Consider the following 10,958-nt stretch of genomic DNA (forward strand, 5'->3'; position numbering starts at 1 on the left):
TTGCGGTCTGCCTGGGTAATTTCCAAGTGGAGACATCTACAGGGCAGCCGCAGGGGCTGGTGTGAAATTCAAAGTGAGATTTTGATGTTATCAGCCTCAGTCTCTGCCGGAGGGAAAAAAAGCACCTTTGAAGAAGCTGAAAATGATACAAACTTGGAATATGAAGCATTTAGGAAAACAGATAATACAATGGGATTCACCGTGAAACTGTTTTAGGTCATTACAGGGTAATTTTCTTCTATTCATTTTACTCAATTGTTTTTCACTAACAACTTTTTATTTTCTCCAGTCCTTTTCTCTCCACTAATTTTCTCCCCTTTGCCTATTCACGTATCACAGTGTTCTCTGTCCTTAAACGAAAACCTTTTCCATTGCTTTATTTCCAGGACTTATTCCTTACTTCTTTGCATACAGACTTCTCTCTCATCTTCACAAAAAGTCTGAAGTAATTTCAACCGGCTGCTTCTGATTCCTTATCTTCCATCTATTCTTTTTTTTTTTACATCTTTATTGGAGTATAACTGTTTTACAATTTTTTTTTAAGATTTTTTTTTCTGATGTGGACCGTTTTTTAAAATCTTTATTGAATTTGTTACAATATTGCTCCTGTTTTATGTTTTGGTGTTTTGGCCGTGAGGCATGTGGGATCTTAGTTCCCCGACCAGCGCTCGGGCCCACACCCCCTGCATTGGAAGGCAAAGTCTTAACCACCGGACCACCAGGGAAGTCCCACACTAACAACTTTTCATCTTGAAGTCTCCTATAGATAAGCAGGTCCCAGTCGGCTACTCCATTACAGAGTTAGGTATCTAACCAATGCTTCAAAGAGGTGCATTTCTCCCAGGGCGTAGGAACTCCTTTTTCAGCAGGAACACTAACCTTTGAAACACTAGGGAACCATTTAACAAATTATCATTTCAGTAGACTCAGTGGGGTCCTAATGGGCTGGAAGCACAGCCATAACAAAGGGCTAGCCTCCTAGAGAAAATTCAAAGAAGGAAATCTGCCTCTACTATAATAATGGCGAAACATTAACATGTTAAATGCCCTGAAGGAAAGGTTCCAGGTGAATTTCTCCAGCATTTTCCTTAAACTTTCCTACCCAGTAATAAAAAATGCTGAACATGTAGAAAGGAGAAAAGGAGTTTTAAAAAATGTTTACAGGATCTCCCTGGAGGTCCAGTGGTTAGGACTCCACGCTTTCACTGCCAACGGCACGGGTTCGATCCCTGGTCGGGGAACTAAGATCCCGCAAGCCATGAGGTGCAGCCAAAAAAAAAAAAAAAAAAAAAGGTTTGATAAAATCTTTCTTTTTCCAGTCTTGGCCATAGGGCTAATTAAAACTTTTCTTTCGTATTTGTATTTTTCCCCGATTTAAAGCACTTCCACTTCCTACCTCTGCCTAGACTGGCCTTCCATTTAAAAAAATGTTTCGTAAGATAAAATTATGTGTAAGTAATTTGAAAATAATGGCCACACCCTAGTAGAACATAATCACTGCCTTAGGCAGACTGCACAATCATGTCATGAATATAGAGCCTTTGCTTCTAAGACATATCTCTGTTCTAGGATCCTAATACTAATTTAATAGAAATTGTTTTAGTATCCTTAACAGATACTCAAAAATATCTCCTTAAAGCAATATGGCTTCCTCTCATTTTTCCGTTAGGATTTTTTTTTTTTTTTTTTGCTTCTGTTTCCCTTCGCCAAAGCTAATGAGTTACCCATATCAAATATTTCCATGTTGCTTTGCCACCAGCCTAATCTTCATAGGGAACTGTCCAGGTTTTTGCACTTGCCAAAATATGGTAATATCCAGAGGGCTCACCAATATGTGAAGACACAGTATTCCCAAATTCCCACAAGAACATCTGTACAAATGCATCAATATAAAAACAATTGTGCCCAATTTTAATAAACCTGATGAAAAGCCGTTTTATGAATTGGTGCTGGATTACTAAAATAATTCTCAGCTTTTTGATTTTAAAAATTATACTTTTAATTACAGGATATTGTTAGAATAATACAGATATAGATAGACACAAGAAAACTGTGACCAATACCATAAGGAAAACTGCTGTACATACTTACGTGTTCACTCACTCTCCACAACCATAGAAAACAGGCACAATGTGTTCAGGGTGTGTGCAGAAGCAGCCAGAGACTTGGGAGCAGAAGGCATGCAGAAAGCTTTAGCAAAGAGAGACTGAGGCATAACTTTACACAGAGTTCAACACAGCAAATGGGCAACAATTGGCAGGAAGAGAGGAGACAGAGCTGGTCCGGCCCTTGCCCTTTTAACTTCCCAACTGAAGTGTACATGTCTGGAGAGATGGCTGGGGCACTCAGAAGCCAAAAGCAGCAGAAGGAACAGCTTGGGGGTGGGGCAGGGGAGTAGGGAAGGAAAAGGGGGTGAAATAGTTAGGTCATGGAGATGCTGTCTTCTTCTACAGCCACTCCGAAGCTGATGCCCCTAGTGGCTCACAGAAACAACAGGAGAACTTTGATATTCATTAAAACCACCAGCAACACTGATACGGGAAAAAGACATTTGAGTTTAGTCATCAAGAACATGTAAGTCATTCAACAATTAAAATATGAATACCCAAAGTCAGCTAGATATTGTATAGAACAAAAAACATGCTCCCTGCCCGAGTTTGTATTTAAATAAGAGTGACAACATAAAGACACCTACTTGGTGGAGTGTTTTCTCATTGTTACTTCTGAGGTTGTGTCATTTGCAAGGGATGCAGACCCACATGGTTGTGGGTCATAATAAATCACTATAGTACACTACCCAAGGGAGACCACTGGCTCCTTTAACGCCAAGTCCCAAAGAGCTATGGCAAAAGTTTTTCAAATGTTACAACACTCACAATACAGTAGAAAAAACATGGGGCAGGCTCAAAAAATATATATTCCTCACTCTAGTCCCATCTCCTGGGCATCAGTTCCCTCCCACTCCCACCCCCAAATGCTTGGATAAGCATCAACATTTGGGATATTTCTTAATTCCTATTTGGGCTGAGATAAGGAGAACTGGCACTACTGGGCTTAAATTGGGTCAACTCTTATATTAACCACTTAAATCTGTAGGCTGGGAGAATGGAAATACATTCCTATCTAGTTTTATTAATTCCCTGTGACTAGGCCAAAGAGAAGATAATTCAGTCTGAGAACAGGACAATCAACCTATTTGTCTGGTAATAATCTCCAACTGACTGATACATATAAACAAGTGCTTGGTTCTGTACAAAGACAGATCTTACAGGAGAGTACACATTAGAGCACTAGTGTTTCAATTTTTTTGCATAAAGAATGAAAGGACATTTCTCACATTGGAGTTATGTCTGTAGTTCTGTCACATGATCAATATCACCCAAGAACATGCTAATTCAGTGTGAATTCAGTTTCTGCTATTGGAAAAACAACAGGAATACACGTTTTACATGTACATACACATGCCCTTATGCAAGCTAAGATAAACACTGGGATGTGGCCCTTATCAAATCCTAGAGTTAGCAGTATAGGGAGAATTGATCTTAAAGGGTAGAGGGGAAAGAACAGAGAAATGACCTGTGTTCCTTGGGAAGGGACTCCGTTTCCTTCCCTGAAGTGGTCAATTCCACTTGTTCCTTACACTCCACCATCACTTATGGTCCTATCTTTCCTTGAAGATATTTTCCCTACAATATTCCCTACAGTGATCCCCAAAGAAAATTAATAAATTCTGATTAATGGCAATAACAGTGGGCATCTCTTGCTAAAGTCACCACTGTTGATGAGTCCTTGGTCCCCAAACCTGTGTCTCATTTTTCCTTTCAATCTGTATCTTCAGTTAGCTTTCACAATCATGAAAGCTTTAAAAAAGTTAATTATAAACAATGAGGCAAAAAGTTATGATCATTGCCTTCATCATGCAGAATCCTGCTCTTAGGAAGACAGAAAGATACAAATGCATGAGCAACTCAAGGAGAAAGCCCTTTGAAGGGAAGATGTGTGTGCCCAGCTACTATGGTGAGTGAATAGGTGTGGCAATTCAGGCAAAGTCTCTGGTTGTCTTTTACCAAAGCAGCTGTGACAACCCTATCACAGGTCAATATTTCCCCTAGCATAGTTCTTTGGGCCAAGGACAGGAGAAATTACTTTTAAAGATTTACTCCATTTCCAGGCCTGAGCATTTACCAGCATTTAGCACCTGGTCTTCAGATTTCCAGTTACTTGTGGGGCTGATTTTGATGACATAATTCATTAATACTGGGTGAATAAAAATCACTATTTTGGAGGAAGGAATACCATTCCCAAAGCCATGGATCAGAATTTCAAGTGGCTTGTCTTCTTCGATGTTTTAAACTGTGGCCCACAACAAGGAAATTCAGTACAGTAAAAGCAGCTCAGTCTTGAGAGAGCTCTTTGATATCAAATAAAATTGTACCTTCAAATGACTCATTTCTCAGTCGTAATTTCAGGACTTAGTCAGTGTGAACTCTCTTATGTTTAATGAGAGCTGAGCTCCGGCTGAAACTCTTCTCACATTCAGTACATTCATAAGGCTTCTCTCCCGTATGAACTCTTTGATGTGTGATGAGGTTGGAGCTCTGGGTGAAACCTTTTCCACACTGCACACACTCATAGGGTTTCTCTCCTGTGTGGGTTCTCTGGTGTTTAATTAGGTCTGACCTTTCACCAAAGCTTCGCCAACATTCGTTGCACTCATAGGGCTTCTCTCCAGTGTGAATTTTCTGGTGTGTGATAAGATGAGAGCTCCGGCTGAAGCTTTTCCCACAGGCGTTACATTCATATGGCTTTTCCCCAGTATGGGTTCTCTGGTGCTGAACCAAGTGTGAGATGCGGCTGAAATTCTCCCCACATTCATTACAGTGGTACGGCTTTTCCCCTGTGTGGGCTCTGCGATGGCGCACAAGGTCGGAGTTCTGACTGAAATTCTTCCCACACTCATCACACTTGTAGGGCCTTTCCCCCGTGTGGACACGATAGTGTTTGATCAGATCAGATCTCTCACTGAAGCCTCGCCCACATTCATTACATTCGTAAGGCTTCTCACCTGTGTGGGTCCTCTGGTGCTGAGCTAGGTGAGAGCTCCGGCTGAAGCTTTTCCCACACTCCTCACACTCATAGGGTTTTTCCCCACTGTGGGTCCTTTGGTGCTGGATTAGGTGAGAGAGCCGGCAGAAACTTTTTCCACACTCGTTACATTTGTGGGGCTTTTCTCCAGTGTGGATTGTCTGATGCTGAATGAGGTGAGAGCTTCTTCCAAAACTTTTCCCACACTCATTACAGTCATAGGGCCTCTCTCCAGTGTGTGTTCTTTGATGCTGAATAAGGTGGGAACTCCGACTGAAGCCCTTTCCACATTCATAACACTTATAGGGTCTGTCACCGCTGTGGGTTTTCTGATGTCGATTAAGGTCTGAGATCTGACTAAAGGCCTTTCCACAATGAGAACATATATGATATCGGATGCTTGTATGGACTTCTTTGTGGACAAGCAGATCGGTGACTTGTTGGAGAGGGTAGCTTACCCACTCTTCTGCTGTTAGATCTCCCCATTGTCTTTCTGATCTATCCCTGTTTTCAAAGGCCTCTTCGCTTTCAGGACTGTCCTCAGTATTCCCAACAGGTCTTTCAGATGCAGTCCCAAATTCCACATCTTCACTAATCTCTTGCTTTGGATTCACCTCGTTTTCACTCCTGATTTCAAAATCTGTAATAAAAGGTGAAGAATAATACTGGTAAACACACACAAAAATTATCTACTGTGTGCTGGGCACTGTGCTAAGTTCTTTTTTTTTTTTTTTTTTTAAAGGACTTTTATATATATATATTTTTATATTTATTTTTGGCTGTGTTGGGTCTTTCTTTCTGTGCGAGGGCTTTCTCTAGTTGAGGCAAGCGGGGGCCACTCTTCATCGCAGTGCGCGGGCCTCTCACTATCGTGGCCTCTCTTGTTGCGGAGCACAGGCTCCAGATGCGCAGGCTCAGCAGTTGTGGCTCACGGGCCTAGCTGCTCCGCGGCATGTGGGATCTTCCCAGACCAGGGCTCGAACCCGTGTCCCCTGCATTAGCAGGCAGATTCTCAACCACTGCACCACCAGGGAAGCCCGTGCTAAGTTCTTTATGTGAATTACCTCAGCCACCCTGAGAGCCAGGCATTATGATGATTTCTACTTTATGAATGAGAGATTCAAGGCCCACAGAAGTGACTCGCAAAAGGTCATACAGTAGTAAATAGTGAAGCTAAGATTCAAATCCAGTTCTGTCTGATAAAAGTTCATACTCTGTATCACTACAGTTAATGGTTCCTTATGAATATTGTATGTGTTCCTGGTGTTTCAAAAGAAGAAAACCATAAACAGAAAACATAAAAGACTCTAAATTAGAATTTCTAAATGCCAAGAGCCTAGATATTTTATATGTGAATGAATGTGCGTGTATGTGTATGTTCTTAACTTGTCAAGCCTTCTTCATTACCGTTATATAATATTTACTAAGAACCTACTGGGTTAGCATGGAGAAAAACAAATTTTTATCAATCTGTATCAAGTCTCAGTTGACAGGAAAAATGACTGCCAAATGTTACTTGCTACTTTTCAGTGGCTTTTTTTTTTTTTTTTTGGCCGCGCTATGTGGCTTGTGGGGAGCTCCACCAGGGATCAAACCCAGGCCCAGCGCAGTGAAATTAAGGAGTCCTAACCACGGGACCGCCAAGGAATTCCCTCAGTGGCCTTTTAATGAAAATAGAGGTGGGAAGGTTGGAGAAGGCAAAAAAGATGCCTGGCTCAGAATATTCTTGGCATTGACTAGGTAAAGACTTTAAATGAAAATCAAAATATACAAAGTCACTGTCTACAAGAAACCTTCTACCAGACACTGCTTTTTCCAAGTTGTGTTTCTTGGTACACTCTTCAGAAAGAGATTACTAGGTATGCTGGGAGAAAAGGGTCCAGGGATAAATCAGTTTGGTAAGTGGTGCGTACAACATCATCTTCTTAGAAATTCAAAATGCCTGATATCACATTAAAGGTTCTGAAGAGTCTTGAGGTAAAGAAGTCTTGTAAACATTATCTAACCCACTCCCAAACTTATATGGGCAAGAAACATTTTTGTGTGTGTGTGTGTTTCCATGCTTCCATCCTTCCAAAATGTGTTCCTTGGGCTGGACCACTGACATATAAATTCACATTTCTTTAAGATTCTCATTTCTTGCTTTTGTTGGATTGAGTGGAATATTTGGGTTACTGACTACAATAGATCTGGGTAGATAACTTCACTTCTGGTTGCATTTTGAAAGGAAGGATCCAAGAAAGTTGGGACATCAGAGAGAGCCCAATTTAAAAAGGAAACCCTTCACAGTTTGCCTTTTGTTTGTTAAAAGCTATAGGAATAAAGATTTCATAAAAAGGAATAATCCTAATGAATGGCAGATGACCTAGTCAACCATACATGATTGCTAACTTCTGTCAAGTCCTAACAGGAGACAAAGTGAGTCAAAAGACTTTCAGCTCAAGAATACACTGTTTATTCTAGTTACACCCAGACCAAAGGATATCTAAGAGAAAAGACAGGTTTGCAGACCACCAAAAAAATTAGCTTCCCTCTCTAATAGAATCTGTGATCTCATTTAGTTCAGGATTCTTCTGCAACAACATCATCTGACACACTCAAAATCTATGATCAACTCTGAAACGTCTCTAGACAAGTACCTGCTCTGGATAAATAAAGGACCTGAGGCAAAGCTACAGCTCTGAAGCCAAAGCAAACACAAAAAGGTGGCTTTTGCCTTCCCATGAACCTGGGTCAGAACCCCTTTATCTTCTAGTAAAAGCACCATTTACAGGGGCATTTATATCCTGGCAAGCACCATTATGTCAGACCTGTTTGGTCAGTGATCTGTACAGACAGGCTGGAGAATGGCAAATGACTCAGGGCGCAAGAAATCTGAGTGTTTCTAAAATGTGCAGGAACGATCTTTCATTTTAGACCATATGACCTTGATATTCCCGCATTCAAAGATCTGCCTGAGGACTCAACTCAAGCCAAAATCCAATTAAGTGCTTTAAGAATCAACTAACTAGGTTGTGTTGAAAGAGCTAAGGCATTTTTGACAGTCTCAAAAACGTGGGGTGGAGAAAGACAGAGAATCCTTACCTAATGAGACAACATTGCCATAATTCTCCTGCATAACATCCCTGTAAAGGTCCCTTTGTGTAGGGTCCAGAGGTCTCCATTCTTCCCGGGTGAGATACATGGCCATATCTTCAAATGTCACAGGTGCCTGAAATCACACATTGCTTCCTCAATACTTGGTATCTAGGAGGTTAGTACCAGTTTTTCTTCTCGAAATTAGAGACATGGCTAGAATTGTTGAGGAGGCAAAAGGTATTAGGTCTGATATGCAGAGTCCAAGCGAGAAATAAACAAGCAACAAAGAGATGTGGTAAAGGAGAGAGCAATTTATGAGCTGATTGCTTTGGTCCCATGGCCAGATATCCCTGCCCTACTCCGAACCTTACCCTCTAGTAGTAGTTTTCTCAAAATACAACTAGCACCTACATCATTCCATACCTTTACCCACAATGTTCCTATTTTCTTGGAATATCTTTCTCAGGGTAGTGAAATCCTACTGTTCCTTAAGGCCCTGTTCCAGCACCGACTGTTCTTCAATGCGCCCCATCTCGCTGCTCTGCTCCACTCCTCCCTCCCTCCCTCCCACACCTCAGAGAGAATTAATACTCCCACTTCTTGGTTCCCACAGCATGTTGCTCCTACAGAAAATAGTGCTCTTATCATGTAGTTTCATGGTTAACCGGATGCATCTGTCTTCCTACTGATTGTGAGCAGGCAGGGAGGGCATGCCTCATGCATCTTTTGTCTCCCCAGTATTTAAAGGCAAACAGCAGGTGTTCAATAAATGCTTGTTTGTGTCTATACTGTCCTGATACTGGGTCTCTGGAGGCAGAATACCGAAGCAAGCGAATTACTAATCTCAGGGAATTTCCCACAGAGATTCGCGGAGCAAAGAAACGCAGGGACGACGTGGGTAAGCACAGGCAGGGTCCGAGAAGCCACCCCCGGCTTACCTGGGACCCAGCCATGAGCAGGGTGGCTGCCATCTCGGGCTCAAGGATTCGCCTCCCAGGAGAGAGAGAGAGCAGGAAAAGCAGCTAGCAGACAGCGCTAAAGGAGGCGAAAAGCAGGGCGTGAGGCACAGAAACAGGCCCTGCCCACTCGCCGGGGCTGGAGTTCTGGCCGCCAGGCGACTGGGGAGGGCCCTGAATCCGGGCCGGGTCACTCTCCTCCCTGACCCTCGAGCGCGACCCGCCCTCCGTGTCTCCGCCACCAAGGGGTGGAGGCTCCCGGAATTACTAAGACAGCCCCCTGGCTCGGTCCCTCCCGGGCCGGGGGTCAAGCCGAGGCTGCCTCAGGGAGGAGGCTCTCAGCCCAGCCCACAGAACGCCTCTGCTCTTCCATGTCGAGGCTGGGCCCTTTCCGGCAGCTGCCTCAGCCAATCAGCGAGCGAAGCGAATACGAGGCCCGCCTCTTGTAGCACGGCCGAGCACCTTTATCACGCCTGCGCCCGCCCCCGTGGCCTGTCGGGAGTTGGAGTTCCATTCGGGCGTACAAAGGCCAGTCAGAGGCCAAAAGCCACGGAGGGAAAAGAACAAAAGGGTGAAGAAAAAAGCGCGTCCTCCTAGCCAGGGCGGAGTATCTTCCGCTCTCCTCTCTTGGAGACCACAGCCGCATTAAGCCAGGGAGGTTGCCTTGCTTCTCCTCACGTCCCTAGAAGCTTATCTTGAGTCGGACCTTAACTGCGACGTCGAGCCTAATTTAGGCGCTGGCCTGTGTTGAGTTCAGCTGGGATTAGCTCTCATTTGACATCCTGGGCCTGAGAGGAAAGCAGCAGCCGCCCACTCCCCAGGGGAGACTCAGCGGCCGCGCTGGAACTTTGAGCTCCACCCACGCACTACATCACCCAGCAGCGACTGCGGCATTCTCACACTGCTACGCAGACTACAACTCCTGGGGGGGCAACGCGCCGCCCGTCCGCCAGCAAGTGTGGTCCGCGGCTGGGCCAGGCTTGTGTCCCGGCTCCATCGCTGTTAACCCTGTAGGGGCGTCCCTCTAAAGAGGGCGCTCCTTGAGGGGCAGGCTGAGTTGCGCCTAGCGGAGGGGACGCAAAAGCCGGAGGGAAATCAGAAGCGAGGGTGGAGTATAGGGGCGCGTAAGGTGGAGCGAGCCAGACCCCAGGGTTGGGAAGGACCGTCTTTATCATCCCTGAGGGCTTGCCTGCTAAAAGGGTTCCTGGCGGCCTCCCGCATCGATGGGATCGTGGGCCTCTATAACGGCCCACGCCCGGTGGACCCTTAGGTTGTTAGCAGTCCCTGACCGGCTGAAGGTGGGAAGCCGAAAACCCGAACTGGGAACGAACAGACCTACCTCCTGGCCCGCAAAAGATCCGCTAGGTCGCCGGCTCCAAGATCCAAGAGGCCTCAAACAGATTTCAAATCCGCAGGCAGGGTTCTCTGAGACTACAGACGTTCGGAAAGATTCTGGGGGTCACTGGCAGATCCTGTCTATCTCAGATCTGCAGGTAGATCTCGAATCCGTAGACGTGCAGGCAAAGCCCAGAGATCGTAGGCGGATCCCAGAGACTCACAGATTCTCGAGACCTCAGACTCTCAGACAGCTCAGAGAAACCACAGGCTCATAGGCAGATTCCTGAGACCACAGCAGCTAGCCAAGAAACACCACCAGCAGCTAAGCTACATTCAACTAGAGTTCTTCCAAACAGAAGGACTTGCAGCCTTCCCTTTCCCCAGCCAGGATGAGAAAATTAGACAATGGAAGCCGAGCACTAGGGAAAGCAGGCATTCTGCGTGGGGAAGAGCTCTGAGCTCGCTGTAGCCTTGGAGAGGGAAGTGATGGAAAAAGAATAT

General features: G+C 44.7%; 2 protein-coding genes across 5 annotated transcripts; one reads left to right on the forward strand and one right to left on the reverse strand.

The window, feature by feature from the left end:
- Positions 1–1,974: 1,974 nt before the first annotated feature.
- Positions 1,975–10,958, reverse strand: ZNF436 (zinc finger protein 436). Of its 4 annotated transcripts, none has more exons than XM_068539133.1 (4): positions 10,459–10,958; positions 9,102–9,198; positions 8,170–8,296; positions 1,975–5,725 (listed from the first exon to the last, which is right to left on the reverse strand). In XM_068539133.1, exons 2-4 carry the CDS (start codon positions 9,132–9,134, stop codon positions 4,473–4,475), a joined length of 1,413 nt encoding a protein of 470 aa, XP_068395234.1. In that variant the 5' UTR covers positions 9,135–9,198; positions 10,459–10,958; the 3' UTR covers positions 1,975–4,472. The 4 variants fall into 4 exon arrangements, with proteins under 4 accessions (XP_068395234.1, XP_068395235.1, XP_068395232.1 ...); XM_068539134.1 differs by lacking the exon at positions 10,459–10,958 and adding an exon at positions 9,826–9,962; XM_068539131.1 differs by lacking the exon at positions 10,459–10,958 and adding an exon at positions 9,582–9,962.
- On the forward strand, positions 10,343–10,732 carry LOC137760528 (putative uncharacterized protein ZNF436-AS1). Its single transcript, XM_068537513.1, has one exon. The coding sequence runs from the start codon at positions 10,343–10,345 to the stop codon at positions 10,730–10,732; it is 390 nt and encodes a 129-aa protein (XP_068393614.1).

This window comes from Eschrichtius robustus, chromosome 3 (assembly GCF_028021215.1).
Source record: "Eschrichtius robustus isolate mEscRob2 chromosome 3, mEscRob2.pri, whole genome shotgun sequence".
Lineage (NCBI taxonomy): Eukaryota > Metazoa > Chordata > Mammalia > Artiodactyla > Eschrichtiidae > Eschrichtius > Eschrichtius robustus.

What these genes read in the sequence shown, in the direction of transcription:
- ZNF436 (XM_068539133.1), bottom strand. Translation starts at nt 9,134, where the DNA reads ATGGCAGCCACCCTGCTCATGGCTGGGTCCCAG. An exon ending in TGCTCATGGCTGGGTCCCAG is followed by an intron (nt 8,297 to 9,101) that starts GTAAGCCGGGGG and finishes GTGTGATTTCAG; the next exon opens with GCACCTGTGACATTTGAAGA. An exon ending in TGGCAATGTTGTCTCATTAG is followed by an intron (nt 5,726 to 8,169) that starts GTAAGGATTCTC and finishes CTTTTATTACAG; the next exon opens with ATTTTGAAATCAGGAGTGAA.
- LOC137760528 (XM_068537513.1), top strand. Translation starts at nt 10,343, where the DNA reads ATGGGATCGTGGGCCTCTATAACGGCCCACGCCCGGTGGACCCTTAGG.